The 20,349-nt window shown below is 45.4% G+C and overlaps 1 protein-coding gene across 2 annotated transcripts in view; it reads left to right on the forward strand.

Annotated features, from left to right (window-relative positions):
• Nucleotides 1–2,191: 2,191 nt before the first annotated feature.
• Nucleotides 2,192–20,349, forward strand: part of c30h2orf42 (chromosome 30 C2orf42 homolog) — a 39,129-nt gene continuing 20,971 nt past the window's right edge. The window contains exons 1-5 of one of the 2 annotated variants that reach the window (XM_085971276.1): nt 2,192–2,332; nt 5,227–5,274; nt 8,170–9,038; nt 12,146–12,262; nt 18,822–18,926. In XM_085971276.1, the coding sequence (XP_085827402.1) occupies nt 8,201–9,038; nt 12,146–12,262; nt 18,822–18,926 (1,060 nt within the window). In that variant the 5' untranslated portion in view covers nt 2,192–2,332; nt 5,227–5,274; nt 8,170–8,200. Of the gene's footprint in view, nt 2,333–2,353; nt 3,396–5,226; nt 5,275–8,169; nt 9,039–12,145; nt 12,263–18,821; nt 18,927–20,349 lie in introns of those variants that run through there. The other variant, XM_085971277.1, reaches the window with a different exon arrangement.

Consider the following 20,349-nt stretch of genomic DNA (forward strand, 5'->3'; position numbering starts at 1 on the left):
GCATGCCATATCGCGCAGGTGGTCTCCAATCTTTGGTCCTTTCTGCTTACACCTGCGTCCAAGTAGTCACCTGTGGATGGGAGTGGGCACACCCTGGGACTGTGTGGTGGTTTGCAGGCTACAGTAGGTGAGGGCAGCTGGTGGATTTGTCTCCTGGGTGATGGAAACACCCATCTCCTCGGTGCACGAGGAATGCTGTGTGGCAGATGTGCTCATTTCTCTGGCCAGGAAGGCACGGGAGCAAGGCTTTGTGAAAAGCTCAGGTCTGCAGTATGGATGCAACAGATACTGAAGGCCATCCACTCCAACTGTCCCTATCTCCAGATATCTTGACTTCATCTTGCCATGGCATTCAGATGTGTGTGTATAGGTGTAGGTGGGGGAGGGGGAGGGGGGTGTGCGGTGTGGTCATAGATAAAGTGAGGCAAACTCTGCAAATAAAAGGAAAAGACTTGCACTTATATAGTGCCTTTCACGACCACCGAACCCCCCAAAGTGCTTTACAGCCAATGAAGTACTTTTTGAAGTGCAGTCACCATTGTAATGTAGGAAACACAGCAGCCAATTTGTGCACAGCAAGATCCCACAAACAGCTCTGATAATGACCAGCTAATCTATTTTTGTTATCTTGATTGAGGGATAAATATTGGTCCAGGACACCAGGGATAACACCCCTGCTCTTCGAAATAGTGCCATGGGATCTTTTACATCTACCTGCGAGAGCAGATGGGACCTCGGTTTAACATTTCATCCGAAAGACGACACGTCCGACAATACAGCACTCCTTCAGTGCGCTGCACTGGAGTGTCATCCTAGATTTGTTTTTGTGCTCAAGTCTCTGGAGTGGGCGCTTGAACCAGTAACATAGAAACATAGACGATAGGAGCAGGAGTAGGCCTTTCGGCCCCTCAAGCCTGCTCCACCGTTCGGCCCCTCGAGCCTGTTCCGCCATTTAATGAGATCATGGCTGATCATCCAAATTCAGTACCCTGTCCCTGCCTTCTCCCCATATCCCTTGATCCCTTTACCCTTAAGAAATATATCTAACTCCTTCTTGAATATATTTAATAAGTTGGCCTCAACTGCCTTGTGTGGTAGAGAATTCCACAGGTTCACCACTCTCTGGGTGAAGAAATTCCTCCTCATCTTAGTCCTAAATGGCTTACCCCTTATCCTTAGACTGTGACCCCTGGTTCTGGACTCCCCCCGCCATAGGGAACATCCTTCCTGCATCTAGTCTGTCTAGTCCTGTTAGAATTTTATAAGTTTCAAGGCGATCCCCTCTCATTCTTCTAAACTCTAGCGAATATAAGCCTAATCGACCCAATCTCTCTTCATACGTCATTCCTGCCATCCCAGGTATCAGTCTGGTGAATCTTCGCTGCACTCCCTCCATGCCAAGAACATCCTTCCTCAGATAAGGCGACCAAAACTGCACACAATACGCAAGGTGTGGCCTCACCAAGGCCCTGTACAACTGCAGCAAGACATCCTTGTTCCTGTACTCGAATCCTCTCGCTATGAAGGCCAACATACCATTTGCCGCCTTAACTGCTTGCTGCACCTGCATGCTTACCTTCAGCGACTGGTGCACAAGGACACCCAGGTCTCGTTGCACTTCCCCCTTCCTTAACTCAGGCGAGAGTGCTACCCACTGAGCCACAGCTGACGCTATTTCCCTCACTTAAATCAATCTCATGCAAGTGCCTTTCACCTGGTATTTGTTTTTGTAAAATTAAATGATATTCTGGCTATCTTTGATATTGAAGGATGAACAACATTGTATATGCTGCAGATACCATTTTATGTTCTTTCAAATGATCATAATTTTCTCATGCTATTACAATAAAATTGAAGTTCAAATGGGGCTCATCCGCCGGGCTAACCCCCTTTTCAAAGTACTTATGAGTTTAAAGGCAGTAGCTTTTGAGGAAGCATTACCATGAGACTGCAATGTTATTTTTGTCTGATTTTTCTGACTCATTTTACAAGAGTGATTCAGGTGTTACAGCCGCTGTCATTCCACTAGGGGCTCTGCGTCAAATGAAGACGGTGGGAGGGTGGCTCCTTGGCATTCTGGGAAATGTAGTGTCATAGTAACGCCGACAGCGGGCCGAACGCGGGGGGAGGGACTACATCTCCCACAATGCAGAGGGTGGCGCCGCCCCAGGTGACCGCGACCAGCCAATAGGCGCTGGCGTTACAGCCCAGCGCTGAGCGGTTTTTGTAAGGCGAAATGGCGGCGCGTCTGACGGGAGCCTGGCTTTGACCGGCCGTGGTGTTTACATACAAAGCAGCGGGAGGAAAACTGTCCCCGGGGGGGAGGGACAAGGCGAGTGTCTTTTGTTTTATTTGGGTTATTGGGGGAAATCGATATTAAAGTAGCGAACAAGCGGCTCCGAGTGACACACAGTCACCGTGAAAGCCGATCTCGCCGGTTTTAATGAGCGACCTGATTGACAGCCGGTCTGACCAATTAGATTCCAAAACTGTCGGTCTCGCCTTAGTTTAGACCAATAAGAATCGGCATTGAGGGCGGGACTGTTGAAGTGGGCGTGTCTATAGCATATCAATCATCTGGCAGTGGTAAATAGCAGCTGGGTCTGGCCATGAGCTGGGAGGATTTGTTATTACTTATTAGTTTCATTGAATCGCTGGTCTTAATCGTAAAACTATTTTTTTTAATTAATTGACACAGGGTGGGCGAAATTCCAGAAATTAAATGCAATGGGCAAAGGTGGACCAAATTTCAACACCTTCCTCTCCCTGTAATAAAATGTTTAGAAGTTTATTGTTGGTTTTGCATTTTACTGGGATGATTTGTGGCACTCCAGACTCAACAGCCCTTTCCTGCTCTCATCAGGTCGTTGCTGTTTGTGGGACCTTGCTGTGGACTAATTGGATGCTACGTTTTCCAACATTATAACATTGACTGCACTTAAAAAAGTACCCCATTGGTGGCAGCTGTGGCACAGTTGGTAGCACATTCTGAGTCAGAAGGTTGTGGGTTCAAGTCCCACTCCAGAGACTTAAGCACATAATCCAGGCTGACACTCCAGTGCAGTACTGAGGGAGTGCTGCACTGTCAGAGGTGCCGTCTTTCGGATGAGACGTTAAACCGAGGCTCCGTCTGCAGTCTCGGGTGGACGTAAAACATCCTATGCCACTATTTCAAAGAAGAGCAGGGGAGTTCTCCCCGGCGTCCTGGCCAATATTTATTCCTCAATCAACATCATATCTGGTTATTATCACATTACTATTTGTGGGAGCTTGCTGTGTGCAAATTGGCTGCCACGTTTCCTACATTACAACAGGGACTACACTTCAAAAAAAGTACTTCATTGGCTGTAAAGCACTTTGGGCTGCCCGGTGGTCGTGACAGGTGCTATAGAAATGTAAGTCTTTCTCTAATCAGTAGTCCCAGCACCCCTATTGTAATCATTTAATTCAACTTGGTTACTGGAGAAGTCCAGTATTGTCACAAAGCTGATGCATTGTAATGACTAATAGATTGTAGTTCAGCTACATATTGTATTAAGAAAAGAAAATATTGAATTATACTAGATACTAGACTTTCACCATTAGTATTTTTTCAATACTTGGTGTTTTCACCAGTCAGGATATGCTATTTTATAATAGTTAAGGGTGTTAATAACAAAGTGTGATGGGAAATATTGTACATATATAAAACTTTTGATTTCCTGTGGCATTACAAATAGGGAGTCAAGACTGCATGTAGTTTCCAGGTGAAGCACGGTAGGAGGTCAGGGTATCATTGGACTTAGAAGAAAGAGCTTGCATTTATATAGCACCTTTCAGTAATAAGGGGTCAGCCATTTAGGACTGAGATGAGGAGAAATTTCTTCACTCAGAGGGTGGTGAATCTTTGGAATTCTCTACTCCGAGGGCTGTGGAGGCTCAGTCGTTGAGTATATTCAAGACAGAGATCAATAGATTTTTGAATATTAAGGGAATCAAGGGATATGGGGATAGTGCAGGAAGGTGGAGGTGAGGTAGAAGATCAGCTATGATCTTATTGAATGGCGGAGCAGGCTCGAGGGGCCAAATGGCCGACTCCTGCTCCTATTTCTTATGTTCTTAATTCAGGATGTCACAAAGCGCTTCACATCCGATATAGTACTAATGTATTTCACAAGAGGGTAATCAGACAAAAATTGACACCGTGCCTAAGGAGGAGATATTAGGACAGGTGATCAAATGCTTGGTCAAAGAGGTAGGTTTTAAGCAGCATCTTGATGCAAGATTAGGCACTTTACAGCCTTCCGGACTCAATATCGAGTTCAACAATTTCAGATCATAACCTCGGCCCCCATTACATTTTTACTTATATTTTTTATCCACACCTTTGTTTTGGCCCTCCCCCCTTTTTTTGTCTCCCATTCAGCCAGCGCATTTCACACCTAATCTAGAGCCGTCTTTTGTCTCCACTAGTCCGACCACCATCTCGTCTGGTTTTGAATACCTCTTAATGTCTCTTCACTTCTCTTTTGTTCTTTCATCCCCATTTCCCAGCCCCCAAACTGGCCTTTTAATCTGTTTCATTTCCTGTGTTTTTTCAGTCCTGACGAAGGGTTTCGACCTGAAACGTTGACTCCGTTTCTCTCTCCACGGATGTTGCCTGGCCTGCTGAGTTTTTCCAGCATTTTCTGTTGTTATTTCGGATTTCCAGCATCTGCAGTATTTTGCTATCGTGCAAGAGAGGGGGGTTTGGGGAGGGAATTCCCAAACTTTAGTGCCTAGACAGCTGAAGACGCGGCCACCAGTGGTGGGTGGGGCGAAGGAAGTGGGGGATGGGCATCAGGCCAGAGTTAGAGGAAATTTCGGAGGGTTGTAAGGGAGGGGGAGGCCATGGAGGGAATTGTACACGATGTTAAATTTTGAAATTGAGGCGTAGGTGGACCAATGAAGATAGATAGGGGATTATTATTAGAAGAATGAAAGTAGAAGCTAAATGATTTTTTCACGTAAGAGAGTTATTAGAACAAGGAATGGTTCACCACAGTGGCTATTGAGGCAGATACTAGAACATCTATTAAAAGGGATTTCGATAAGTATTTAAATAGGAAGAATATAAAACAATCCAGGGAAAGGGCAGGGAAATGAAATTAGAGTCAAGTAGCATTAGCATAGTGGGCCAAAAACCTTTCTGTACTGTAATTTCTATGATTTTGTAACTATGTCTGATTTGTTATTTTTTTCATGTAGAATTTTGGTCAAAAATATGGATAGAGCAAGCAGGAAGAAAACAATAAGGTGGGTAGTTTTAATTGAAAAATTCCAGTTTGTTGGCATAAATGTACAGAATAATTTATATCTCTTGCAATAGCAACAACAATTGTGATGATTAATTGTTTTGGGCATTTAAGTTTTGAAATGAAAATATAAAACTATACCTATTTGGTTATTGTTACTGCATAGAAGTCACAGATTATTAAAAATGTTCTCTGGAGAATGGTAATAGTCCAAAGGGACAATATATTATAGGAGCTGAACACAATCCTGTGTCTGATAGATTCAGGATAATTGTAGGAGAGATTCTGGGTTGCTGGAGCATCATACTTCTCTATTCCATGTACAATTTTATGTTAGCTTGGCTCACTTAATATCCTCCTGGTGAAGCTTTGTGGGTTCAAGCCCCACTGTGGGACTTGAGCACGTAACCCAGGCTGACACACAAGAACCTAAGAGATAGGAGCAGGAGTAGGCCATACAGCCTGCTCCGTCATTCATTAAGATCATGGCTGATCTTCGACCTCAACTCCACTTTCCCGCCTGATCCTCATATCCCTTGATTCCCCTGGAGTCCAAAAATCTATCGCTCTCGGCCTTGAATATACTCATTGGCTGCGCATCCGCACCCCTCTGGGGTAGAGAATTTCAAAGATTCATAACCCTCTGAGTGAAGAAATTTCTCCTCATCTCAGTCTTAAATGGCCGACCCCTTATCCTGAGACTTTGCCCCCTAGTTCTAGACTCTCCAGCCAGGGGAAACAACCTCTCAGCATCTACCCTGTCAATCCCCTTCAGAATCTTGTATGTTTCAATGAGATCAGCTCTCATTGTTCTAAACTCCAGAGAGTATCGGCCCATTCTACACAATCTCTCATCATAGGACAGCCCTCTCATCCCAGGAATCAATCTAGTGAACTGCCGTTGCACCGCCTCCAAGGCAAGTATATCCTTCCTCAGATACGGAGACCAGAACTGTGCACAGTACTCCAGGTGTGGTCTCACCAAGGCCCTGTACAATTGTAGCAAGACTTCCTTACTCTTATACTCCAACCCCTTGCAATAAAGGCCAACATGCCATTTGCCTTCCTAATTGCTTGCTGTACCTGCATATTAACTTACAGTGTGTCGTGCACGAGGACACCCAAATCCCTCTGAACACCAACATTTAATAGTTTCTCACTATTTAAAAATATTCTGTTTTCTGTTCTTCACATGTGTGAATAACTTCACACTTCCCCACATTATACGCCATCTGCCATGTTCTTGCCCATTCTCTCAACCTTTCTATATCCCTTTGCAGACTCTTTGTGTCCTCCTCACCGCTTGCTATCCCTCCTAGCTTTGTATCATCAGCAAACTTGGATACATTACGCTTGGTCCCTTCATCTAAGTCCAGTGTATCTCTGAGGGAGTGCTGCATAGTCTGAATTGCCATCCTTTGGATGAGATGGTAAAATCCGTCCTGTCCACCGTGCTACGTTGTACTGATGTATTGGCCGACATTCCTCCTTCAACCAATCGCCCAAGAAGATAACGGATTAACTGGTCATTCCTCTCACTGCTGTTTGTGGAATGTCAGTGGTGTAGAATTGCTGCTGTGTTAACAAGTTATTTACCTCTAAAAGCAATTCATTTGGCGTGACAAGCTGTTAACTAAATGCATTTTTATTTCACTACATCCACCAACAGCATAATACCCCTTTGAGTTATCCTAATGCCCTCTGATGTGAATAGTCCTCCTCTTCTACCCCTTTACCTACTTATCCTCTTCTAGCCTCTGTAATATGCACTGCAAATTATTAAAACCGTAAGATTTTCATGTGCGGTATCAGTGAAAAGTTATAAATTGAGTAAACAAACGGGAGAAAATAAAACAAACTGATGCAACAACTTGCATTTATATAGCGCGGTTAATGTAGCAAAACGCCCCAAGGCGCTTCACGGGAGCGTTATCAGGCAAAGTTTTGACACTGAGCCACATTAAGAGATATTAGTGACCAAAGACTTGGTCAAAGAGGTAGGTTTTAAGGAGGATAGAGAGGCAGAGAGATTTAGGGAGGGGTTTCCTGAGCTTCGGGCCCAGGCAGCTGAAGGCATGGCCGGCAAGGGTGGGGTGATTAAAATTGGGGATGCACAAGAGGCCAGAATTGGAGGAGCGCAGATATCTCGGAGGGTCGTACAGCTGGAGGAGGTTACAGAGATCAGAAAAGGTACATTATACACCTCAATATTTTATCTTGTATCCATTGGCGCCCTGCCAGGCCAGGAGGCCGCCGCCTTCCAGTTTTTTGGGTAAAGAAATTTGTGTTTTACCATTTTCTCCTGAAACTCCAGAACACATTCAGAGGCTTCCCATACCTTATGCAAAGGTCGCTGATGACGTGTGGCAGTCGCTTTAGATTAATGTAAAACACTTTAACCATTGTGACTTTGGAAATTCAAACCCAAATGCTTTAGCATAATTGTTTAAATGTTTTCCTATTTGCTATGACTGAGATAAAACTGCCAAAGATTAAATGTTTTTAGCATCCAGATTTTAAAATTATAATACAGAATTGTACTTTTATTTTTTATTGAAAAGTGATTGCAAAATGTTGAGACAAACGTCAAGCCTTTATAAGGAAAGGCTGTCCGTTGCATTGCCTATTCTTGTAAACACTTGAAAACTTTTGTACACTTTTTCACTGTGCCAAGTTGTACTGGTGCAGTCAACAGAACTGCGACAGGGGGACCATCATCTCTGTCATCATGTTAACAGCCCCTTCCAAAATGGACTAATTGAGACCCGGTCCCTATCTCTTCATCACACTGATATTAGTTATTGTTGTAGGCAAGTTGTCTCTTTGTGCAGCAGTATAATTATCTTTTAAAGCCTTGCTTTGCTTATTTGACTAGTTTAACCCCTCTCCTCTCCAGTGGTGTATTAACAAGATTAGTCCTATGAGAGATGGAGCAGCACCCAGAGAGGACGAAAACCCCGGCTTTTCTAGCTGACTTGGGCAAACCTACTCTCCGGGGCATCAAGAAGTGCCCCAAGTGCGGCACGTTCAATGGTACTCGTGGGCTGAGCTGCAAGAATAAAATCTGTGGTGCCGTCTTCAGGGACGGAGCTCGAAAACAGCAACCCAACATCGACGCAGTTCGCATAGTCACCGGATCTGCTTCGCAGGTGTACTCGGTGAGACTTCGAGACCGAGGACCTGACTACAGGGGCTTTGTGGAGCTGGGCACAACCGAGGCAATTCAGACAGTGGATGGCACCATTATTACCCACATAACCGGCCGATGCTTTGTCCCCACCTGTTTCAAAGTATCCTCTCAAGGAGTCTCCGAGAATCAGTGCCAGCACATCAAGCTCGCCATGGAGTGTCATATGGAAGCCACTCCGCATACTCTGAAGAGCTCTGTGCTGAACTCTCTTCAGGTGCCCACTGAAACCAAGCAGGCCATCTGGACCTTGGCAACTGAGTCGAGTGGACCGCTGGTGCAGAGGATCACGAAGACCATCATGGTGGTGAAGTGCAAAGCCAGCCCAAAGCACAGCTTAGGCTTTCTGCATGTTTCTTTCCATGAGAAGACCAGGACTAAAGGTGTGATGGAGCACAAGTTCTACTGTTCGTGCCAGGCTTTCAAAGCCACTAAATCGAGCGCCAGCAAAGAGGAGACACCCAAACGATGCATCCACTTCTACGCGTGTGTCTGCGCCTTTGCCAGTGATGAGAAGTTGGGGCAAGAGTTTTCGTATTTCATTAACTTTGATTCCACTGGTAGGTGCAGAAATTCTGGTAAGTAGAAATTCAACTGCATTAATATACTGAATTGTCAGATAATGTTGCAATGACTGGGAGGTCCTCTGCTTTCCTGTCTGGAACTCGGGTTCAACTTCAGCCTCCTTTCTGATTTGGCTCTTGGATAGAATGAGTTTGGATAGACTTAACCAATAACTTTGAATAGTCTTTCGGATGAGACGTTAAACCAAGGCCCCGAACCTGCTCTCTCACGTGGACGTAATCGATCCCCCGGTACTGTTCAAAGAAGAGCAGGGGAGTTCTCCCCGGTGTCCTGGGCCAATATTTATCCCTCAACCAACACCTAAAAACTGATTCAAAAAGAAAATGCTGCAGATGCTGGAAGTCTGAAATAAAAACAGAAAATGCTGGAGAAACTCAGCAGGTCAGGCAGCATCTGTGAAGAGAGAAACGGACTTAAGTCTCTTCACAGATGCTGCCTGACCTGCTGAGTATCTCCAGCATTTTCTGTGTTTATTTCCTAAAAACTGATTACCAGGTCATTATCACATTGCTGTTTGTGGGAGCTTGCTGTGCCTAATTTGGCTGCCGCGATTCCCTGCATTACAACAGTGACCACACTTCAAAAAGTACTTCGTTGGCTGTAAAGCACTTTGGGATGTCCTGAGGTCGCGAAAGGCGCTATATAAATGTAAGTCTTTCTAACCCTGTGTAGGTGTAGATCAGCAGGACTAAGTGGTGCAAGGCTGGCTGGGATATACGCAATGCTATGGGAGATCCGCTAATAAAATCGTCAATTTAAAAAAGAAATGCAATATGAAGGAAGCTGTGTACCTTGGTTATGGTGTCATGGTTCCCTAAAACAGCTCATATTTTATGTGCTATAGAAATGATCACACTTGCGACCAACACTAAATAGAAAAACCCTGAGGCATTCTTCAGGCACAGCATGAAACAAAAATCCTGCGATTCACACATCAAAGCTATCACTGTTGAGTTTTAATTTTGCACCGATCTATTGTAAGCAAACATTAATTAAATTACAAACATTTGGAGCTCTGTCAATGTGCTTAAGCCTTGTTCTCATAGTTATGATATTTGGTTCTTTCAGCCAGATCACTGCCTTGTAATCAATCCCAACAAATCCATTTTTTTCCTTCTTGCCCATTGTCTCCCTTCCCCTTCTCTCCAAAAGGCGGTGCCTCTCTGAAAGGGTGTGGTTCCATGGGCACCTGGTGGCCTCTGGCACCTCTTTCAGGTGCCCATTTTTTACGTGTGAACCTGGACAGTGAGTTTAGGGAGGCCAGTCAATCTTGTAGGGCACCACAGCTAAACCAGGACATCCACACACAAACTTTCCAACAGCTCTCAGTGGATAATGATCAGGAGCAGGGAACGCTGGCTGATTTTCTTTCCCTCTCTTGTAGCACCTGAAATTCTGCCCTGATTTAAGGCTGCAGCTGTTACTGTCCTTGATACATGACCTATTCCAACTGATGGATTACCAATTATAATGTTATTACTATCAACTTTGCTAAGAGTCAGCTGTGGCTCAGTTGGTAGCACACTCGCCACTGAGTCAGAAGGTTGTGGGTTCAAGTTCCACTCCAGGAACTTGAGCACATAAAGCTAGGCTGACACTCCAGTACAGTGCTGAGGCAGCGCTGCACTGTCGGAGGTGCCGTCTTTCGGATGAGACGTTAAACCGAGGCCCTGACATAAAAGATCCCATGGCACTATTTTGAAGAAGAGCAGGGGAGTTATCCTCGGTGTCCTGGCCAATATTTATCCCTCAACCAACATAACAAAAAAAGATTATCTTGTCATTCTCACATTGCTGTTTGTGGGACCTTGTTGTGCCGCATTTCCCACATTACAACAGTGACTCCACTTCAAATAGTACTTCATTGGCTGTAAAGCACTTTGAGACGTCCGGTGGTCATGAAAGGCGCTATATAGGAAGGATGTTCTTGCCATGGAGGGAGTGCAGCGAAGGTTCACCAGACTGATACCTGGGATGGCAGGAATGACGTATGAGGAGAGATTGGGTCGATTAGGCTTATATTCGCTAGAGTTTAGAAGAATGAGAGGGGATCTCAATGAAACTTATAAAATTCTAACAGGACTAGACAGACTAGATGCAGGAAGGATGTTCCCGATGGCGGGGGAGGCCAGAACCAGGGGTCACAATCTAAAGATAAGGGGTAAGTAGGACTGAGATGAGGAGTAATTTCTTCACCCAGAGAGTGGTGAACCTGTGGAATTCTCTACCACAGAAGGCAGTTGAGGCCAATTCATTAAATATATTCAAGAAGGAGTTGGATATATTTCTTAAGGCTAAAGGGATCAAGGGATATGGGGAGAAAGCAGGGACAGGGTACTGAATTTGGATGATCAGCCATGATCTCATTAAATGGTGGAACAGGCTCGAGGGGCCGAATGGCCTACTCCTGCTCCTATCTTCTATGTTTCTATAAATGCAAGTCTTCTTCTTTCTTTAAGAGATCAGCTATCGTGAATCACACAGGAAGTCACCTAGTTAGCATACATTACAGGTATAAATGTTTAATATACTGACACGTAGCTCAGGTATCAAGGAGATAACAAGTTAAAATGAGGAAGTTCGGAGTGAGATAAGCGGTGTAACCTTTTGGTCCGAAGAGTAATCGATGGGTGACTAAAAGGCCATTAAAAGAGACAGTATAAATGAGCCAATTAAATGTGCTTCTGGAAAGCAAGGATTGAGGGATAGGAGAAGATGGGGTTGACCAATATAAAGGAGTCAGGCTTGCTGGGCCTAATGTTCCTAATATTACATAGAATTAAATAGAATGTACAGCACAGAAAGAGGCCATTCAGCCCAACTGGTCCATGCCGGTGTTTATGCTCCACACGAGCTTCCTCCCACCCTACTTCATCTCACCCCAGTAACATATCCTTCTATTCCTTTCTCCCTCATGTGTTTATCTAGCTTCCCCTTAAAGGCATCTCTGCTACTCGCCTCAATATTCCATGTGGTAGCGGGTTCCACATTCTAACTACATGCTGGGTAAAGAAGCTTCTCCTGAATTCATTATTGGATTTATTAATATTTATTTTGTAATGCTGACTTGTTTGTTTTGGGTCTAATTTTCTTTATTTAGGGCTTCAGGCAAATTCTGAGAGGCGATTGCTGGCAATTTACCCCCAGGACCACACAACACAGGCTGCAGCAAGTGCAGTTTCAAAAACAAAGAAGAGGAAAAAGGACGATGTAACTGGTAAGCTCCCACTGAATGCGACTCAACTTTTGCATTTTTTGGGGGGAATTTTACAGTCAACAATTATAAAATTCTAACAGAGGACTAGACAGACTAGATGCTGGAAGGATGTTCCCGATGGCGGGGGAGTCCAGAACCAGGGGTCACAGTCTAAGGATAAGGGGTAAGCCATTTAGGACTGAGATGAGGAGGAATTTCTTCACCCAGAGAGTGGTGAACCTGTGGAATTCTCTACCACGGAAGGCAGTTGAGGCCAATTCATTAAATATATTCAAGAAGGAGTTAGATTTATTTCTTAAGGCTAAAGGGATCAAGGGATATGGGGAGAAAGCAGGGACAGGGTACTGAGTTTGGATGATCAGCCATGATCTCATTAAATGGCGGAACAGGCTCGAGGGGCCGAATGGCCTACTCCTGCTCCTATCTTCTATGTTTAAGGAACATTCCCACTCCCAGGGCTATCCTGCTCATTCGATGTCCTATGGCAGAGTGGGCCTGGTTGAGATGGATGCTGATTTACTTGATTAGTTTGGTCTGCGCACATTGGGTTGGGTATGACTGGACCCAGCCTACCTGTCTGATCAATTCGAACAATCGAATGTGCCTTATAATTAGGCTCAATGTGTTCTCTGAACAAGCTTGGTGAGTATGCCGGGCCTGTCCGCTGATGCGTGCGTTACCTCATGCCTTCATTTAGCTCCTGGCGTCAGTCCTGGGTTCCTAATTGATTAGCTTAAATCATTACATTTATTGATTAAATTGAAATAGGCAAGTCTTTTTACACAGTCTAATCAATCTCTTGTGAGCATCTGACAGCAGTGCTTAAAACTCCACTACTTATTAGAGTGAGATCATATCCATTTGTGAAGTGCTCACTGATGGCAAGCATTGAGCTGCTGACCCAGTGTTGCTGAGCTAGGCACCCTCGCTGTCTGCTTCCGGTCCTGCTGCCTGTTGTGCTCATTTTACCAGAGGCTGCTGTGGCCACTCGTATTGGGATGTGATTCCACAGGTGACAGCGACTCTATCACCTTGCCATAATGGCCGTTGTTTTCCTGCGAGTCCGGACACTGAGTGTCGTCAGCATATTTCACCAGGCAGAGCATGGTCAACCAAATCTCAGCCCTGTCCTCACTTCAATCCACGCTCCCGCACTTTGCAGCCGCTGTCGCTGTGATCAGTAATGGGAATGTTGGCCAATTGTTCCTTTTATGGGAAGATGTAGGTGGGGGGTGGGCGGTTAGAGTGGAGTAGTAAGAAGGTAGATTAATGACAAATTGCAGTTGCTTTAGACAAGCCAAGTTTCTGGTGTAGACGGCCTCCATGTTATCCAGGAAGAATTGAAAACATTTAGATCATGAGGTACACCCACAGCACCTTTGGAATGTGTTGCGTTAGTCAGTTTGTCAGAGTCAAATAGCCTCAAATAAATATAACCTTATATGCTGATAGAGTCCCTTCAAACCACCAACCTGCCCCTTATACCCTGAAAGAATCCCTTCAAACCACCAACCTGCCCCTTATACCCTGATAGAATCCCTTCAAACCACCAACCTGCCCCTTATACCCCGATAGAATCCCCTCAAACCACCAACCTGCCCCGTATACCCCGATAGAATCCCTTCAAACCACCAACCTGCCCCTTATACCCTGATAGAATCCCTTCAAACCACCAACCTGCCCCTTATACCCTGATAGAATCCCTTCAAACCACCAACCTGCCCCTTATACCCTGATAGAATCCCTTCAAACCACCAACCTGCCCCTTATACCCTGATAGAATTCCTTCAAACCACCAACCTGCCCCTTATACCCCGATAGAATTCCTTCAAACCACCAACCTGCCCCGTATACCCCGATAGAATCCCTTCAAACCACCAACCTGCCCCTTATACCCTGATAGAATCCCTTCAAACCACCAACCTGCCCCTTATACCCTGATAGAATTCCTTCAAACCACCAACCTGCCCCTTATACCCCGATAGAATTCCTTCAAACCACCAACCTGCCCCGTATACCCCGATAGAATCCCTTCAAACCACCAACCCGCCCCTTATACCCTGATAGAATCCCTTCAAACCACCAACCTGCCCCTTATACCCCGATAGAATCCCTTCAAACCACCAACCTGCCCCTTATACCCTGATAGAATCCCTTCAAACCACCAACCTGCCCCTTATACCCCGATAGAATCCCTTCAAACCACCAACCTGCCCCTTATACCCCGATAGAATCCCTTCAAACCACCCTGCTTCAGATTGAGCTGCAAAATTCAGACATTTTCTGTTTTAATTTCAACCGTGTGCTTAGCGGTTTGCAGTAAGAGACTGAAGGAGACTGCGCACTGCATTCTGAGGGAAGTGAGTTCTGAGTTAATGAAGTAATTTGGTGGAATTGAGGAATGTGATCTAAAAATAGCTGAGCACAGCTGGCTACTAAAACAAGGCCACAGCAAGAAACAAAAACAGAAAATGCTGGAAATATTCATCAGGTCAGGCCACATCTGTGGAGAGAGAAACAGAGTTAACGTTTCAGGTCAATGACCTTTCGTCAGAACTGGAAAAAGTTAGAGGTATCACGGGTTTTAAGCAAGTACGGGGCAGGGAAAGGGCTGGGGAAGAACAAAAGGGACGGTCTGTGATAGGGTGGAAGGCAGGAGAGATTAAATGACAAAAGGGATGATTTACAGCACCCGCAGTATTTTGTTTTTGCCACAGCAAGAAAGCTTGGATTGAAGAAGTCCCTCATTCCTGGAACTATTCTTGTAAATCTTTCTGCACCCTCTCTAAGGCCTTCATATCCTTCCTAAAGTGTGGTGCCCAGAATTGGACACAACACTCCAGTTGAGGCCAAACCAGTGTTGTATAAAGGTTCATCATAACTGTCTTGCTTTTGTACTCTATGTCTCTATTTATGAAGCCCAGGATCCCGTATGCTTTTTTAGCCGCTTTCTCGACCTCCCCTGCCACCTTCAATGATTTGTGCACATATACCCCCAGGTCTCTCTGTTCCTGCACCCCCTTTAGGATTGTAGCGTTTAGTTTATATTGCGTCTCCTCGTTCTTCCTACCAAAATGTATCACTTCTCACTTTGCTGCGTTGCATTTAATCTGCCACGTGTCCGCCCGTTTCATCAACCTGTCTATGTCTTCCTGAAGTCTATCACTCTCCTCCTCACTGTTCACTATACTTCCAAGTTTTTGTGTCATCTGCACATTTTGAAATTGTGCCCTGTACACCCACGTCCAAGTCATTATTATATATTAAGAAAAGCATTGGCCCCAGTACCGACCCCTGGGGAACACCACTGTATACCTTCCTCCAGTCCGAAAAACAACCATTCACTACTACTCTCTGTTTCCTGTCACTTAGCCAATCAGAAGCAGCAATGTTATCTCTGCACTGTATTAATAGCCCAGGTTTTGTGTTGAGAGTAATGGTGAGGCTATCGGCGCGCATTGTTATTATCGAGTAATTTGGACAGCAACTTCCGGAGTCCGCACATGTGCAGTTAAACGCGGGAATCCGGAAGTTGCTATGCAAGTTACCTTGCTCCTCCACAAGCTTCACTCCACTGGTACCTCACCGATAGACTCAGCACTGAAATCCATGTGAAGTTGCTGTACTTGCAACTATACTATTGCAAGGAGAAATCATGCTTAAGTAGAACTCTCTACCACAGGGTGTAATTGAGGTGAATTGTATAGATGCATTTAAGGGGAAGCTAGATAAGTACATGAGGGAGAAAGGAATAGAGGTTATGCTGAAAGGGTGAGATGAAGAGGGGTGGGAGGAGGCTTGTGTGGAGCATAAACACTAGTTACCCACTAAACACGCCAGAGAAAGCTAGGGCTGGTGCATTCAGGTGTAAGTGGATTTTTAACAGCGTGATAAATCTTAATTACTGCCAAACAACCTCTCTGGCCCTGAAAATTTAATTTTACAAGTGTGGAATCTCATTCCTTCAGAATTTAATTGTTGGAGATGCAAAATTTTTTTTACTTCTTTCTGTCTCTTATCTCTCTTAAACCATCTTTCCTCCCTTCACTTTATTTAGCTTTCTGTACGTGATTTTAAAATGAATTAAATGTTCAAATTTATCCTTCCTGGTTTAGACTCTATGTGGCTGAGTGAGGATTCTTCAGTCTGATTGGTTGAAGAGTCACGCTGTTGCTTGCCCTGTTGACACATACTACAGATCCCCTGTAGAGGGCGCTGTGCTGGAGTAGATGCCCGATGACAGCAAGTTGTCCCTCAAAAGCCCGCGAAAAGTCTGTGGGCAGCCGTCGGCCTAGTGAACGGCGAGCGCTGCTCCTTCACCACTGACCGCAGAATCCGGGGAGGAGAAATCATGCTTAAGTAGAACTCTCTACCACACGGAGTAATTGAGGCGAATAACATAGATGCATTTAAGGGGAAGCTAGATAAACACATGACGGAGAAAAGGAATAGATTATGCTGAAAGTGTGAGATGAAGAGGGGTGGGAGGAGGCTCGTGTGGAGCACAAACGCCGGCACAGACCAGTTGGGCCGAATGGCCTGTTTCTGTGCTGTACACTCTGTGTAAGGTGAGAGATGCTAATGTTGGGAATGGCACATAGCCATTTCAGGCTCCATTTCAGCAGCAGGATAAAGCTTCCTCCACACTGCCCCAACAATGTGCCTCCGCTCCAGCCTCAGTAGAGTCTGTACCCTGCCCCTACTGCAGAAGTGTGGCATTTTTTTTCCATTTCCCACACCAGCCATCCTGTGATCTCTCTGAGTGAGATTTTCATTGCTCCATCATCGGTGGCCGTGTCTTCAACTGCCTAGGCTCTAAGCTCTGGAATTCCCTCCTTAAACCTCTCCGCCTCTCCTCCTTTTAAGATGCTCCTTAAAACCGACCTCTTTGACCAAGCTTTTGGTCACCTGTCCTAATACCTTCTTATGTGGCTCGGTGTCGAGTTTTGTTTGATAATACTCCTGTGAAACGCCTTGGGATGTTTTACTACATTTAAAGGTGCTATATAAATACAAGTTGTTGTTGATTGCCTTTTTAATGCTAAATAAGGGGCAATTCTGTGCTGGTGGCCCACTAGGAAATGAGTAACATTAGTCAAACACTCTTCAATCTTTTTTGTTACTGAGCCAGGTGTCTCAAACATTTGAAACCCATCACCATGATTAACCAAACCCAACTACTGAGAAGTCCATAAAGGTAGAGGGCTCGATTTTTGTGTGCCGTGGAGTCGGGAATGGAGGCGTGCGGGGGGTTAAATTCCCAAAATCGGGGGTCCCGACACCATCCCGCACCCAAACGCGCCTCCATGCCAGTTTCAAAGGAGGCGGGTACCTGCGGGAAGGGATTAATGCCTATTTTTAAGCTTGAACTGTGGGATTCCCAATGGCTCCAAACCACGCCAAGTTAGAGGAGCTGGGCTGTCGGGTTGAAGGACTTGGAGGGGTCGAGATGTCGGTGTTCAGGTGAGTGTCAGAACTCGGAGTGTCAGCGTTTCACAGCTTCAAACAGCTGTGAGACACTGATATTTCATCTGTCAAGGTCTCTTGACAGGTGAAATTGCAGTTTGTGACGTCACCTGTTGCCGGGTGGCCCTTAATTGGCCTGCTGAGCCCGCTGGGCGGGCTCAACAAGGTCAATCAAGGGAAAATCGCGCGGATTGGCCGGACGTTGAAGTAGGCGGGTCTAAAACCCGAAAGGGGAAGTCCCGCCGCCTTCCCGACAGGTTCGGCAAAATCTACCCCATAATGTCTTCCCTTAGGGAGACACGCCACTTATCTCAACACCAAGAGCCTAGGTGCAGGTTGGCAAGTGATGAGGCAGAGGGACACCTGCCAAATGTGCATCGTGGTACTGCCTGAAACATAACTAGCTGAAACTGTGCAGCCTACCGTACAGAGCACCGGGAAGCTTCCCACTGCTTGTCCAGTCAGGACCACCCTACCCATCAGGCCATTGGCTTGCAGGTAGGTTAGTTTAATAGCTCTGTTGGTGGACTCGCAACCCAAATCCCACCATAGCAAGTTGTGAAATCAAATTCAATAAATCTGGATCATTTATGAGAATTTGGGTTCAAGAAACGAGCTGTGTCGTCGCCAGTTGTGTGCAGACTGAACCTTGTGGGTGGGGGGGGTGGGATCTGCAGGAACAGCTGTGATTTTCAGGGCTTGCAAAGAATATTGGTAAAGTAACTTTGTGCATTCAGCAATTTGGCGGCGGTGGAGCACCAACACACTGTGCCATGGATTGGTAGGAAAGTAAGTTCCTGGCCACAATTCCTCTTCATGGTGATTTCCCACTTCCTTGCATTTGGGTACAGTATGATTTGCCTTCCAACAGCGCAAGAAGGTGTCGCCTTGTTGCAGCTTTTGTGCACCGGTTTATAGACAGTTCCAAAGTAATATTGGCTGGGAGCGGCTCCTGCCCCTAGGGAAGGGAAGGCACCCGCCCAACAAGGACGACCAAAAAAACGTATGAATATAAAAAGTCTTTGTCTGTTGGTACAGCAGCTCATATGGACCAATGTCAGTGGAGTGATCTTTTTTTCTCTTTCTCTTTCAGCTGGGAGTCAACCCATAGATGAATCGCAAGTGACCCTGACCTTTCAAGACTGGCTTGCTAGTGTCACTGAACGCATCAATCAAACTATGCATTACCAATTCGATGGTGAGTGATGTGCTTTAACAAAGTTGATAGCTTCCTTGAAGGGGAAGGAAGTTAGTAATTTCCCATAGAATAGTCGATTAATTGTTGGTGTTACCTGGGATGGCAGGAATGACGTATGAGGAGAGATTGGGTCGATTGGGCTTATATTCGCTGGAGTTTAGAAGAATGAGAGGGGATCTCATTGAAACTTATAAAATTCTCACAGGACTAGACAGACTAGATGCAGGAAGGATGTTCCCGATGGCGGGGGAGTCCAGAACCAGGGGTCACAGTCTAAAGATAAGGGGTAAGCCATTTAGGACAGAGATGAGGAATTTCTTCACCCAGAGAGTGGTGAACCTGTGGAATTCTCTACCACAGAAGGCAGTAGAGGCCAATTCATTAAATATATTCAAGAAGGAGTTAGATAGATTTCTTAAGGCTAAAGGGATCAAGGGATATGGGGAGAAGGCAGGGACAGGGTACTGAATTTGGATGATCAACCATGATCTCATTGAATGGCGGAGCAGGCTTGACAGGCCGAATGGCCTACTCCTGCTCCTATCTTCTATGTTTCTATGTTTAATGCCTTCAATAAAATAATTTTTTCTTTTTTTCTTTTTTTTAATGGCTGGAGTGGGTTTGCAACAGTGCAATTCAATGTTGGGATGTCTCGGTGATGATGTTTATTGGGAGATACTGACTGCGAAGTTGTCATGCCCATTGCAGTGGAGTGTTAACCATCAGCTGTACGAAAAGGCAGCAGAAACGGTGGTCACTGCAATCAGTGGCTCAGGCAGGAAAGCCTCACACTTGTCTCCCATAATAAATATCATCCTTAACATTCTCATTCGGAGCCCAACCCTAGGCAAGAAGGTAAAGGTAATTGTATTTGTTAAAAGGCATCAAGACATACAGTTTTGGGAATTCTATCCTGAGAAGGCACTTTATCTCAACAACAGCAACTTGCATTTATATAGCACCTCTAACATAGTAAAACGTCCCAAGGTGCTTCACTTACGCATCACTGACTGTCTTTGTGGTAACACCATCGTTCCGAGCTGTACAAAATCTCGGGTGTAAAGTGTGTGTATGGATTTGCCTCAAACGTACTAATAAGCAGCTCAGTTCCTAGTTCCAGCTCGGGTTGCCAACTCTGGTTGCGCGTATTCCTGGAGGCTTCATCACATGACCTCCAACCACTCGGCCCAGTTAAGTCAGCTGTGGCCCAGTGGGCAGCACCCTCGCCTCTGAGTCAGAAGGTTGTGGGTTCAAGTCCCACTCCAGAGACTTGAGCACAAAAATCCAGGCTGACACTCCAGTGCAGTACTGAGGGAGTGCTGCACTGTCGGAGGTGCCATCTTTCATTTGAGACGTTAAACCGAGGCCCCATCTGCTCTCTCAGGTGGACATAAAAGATCCCATGGCACTATTTCGAAGAAGA

This window comes from Somniosus microcephalus, chromosome 30 (genome assembly GCF_052327205.1).
Source record: "Somniosus microcephalus isolate GS21.2 chromosome 30, FLI_Smic_1.0, whole genome shotgun sequence".
Classification (NCBI taxonomy): domain Eukaryota; kingdom Metazoa; phylum Chordata; class Chondrichthyes; order Squaliformes; family Somniosidae; genus Somniosus; species Somniosus microcephalus.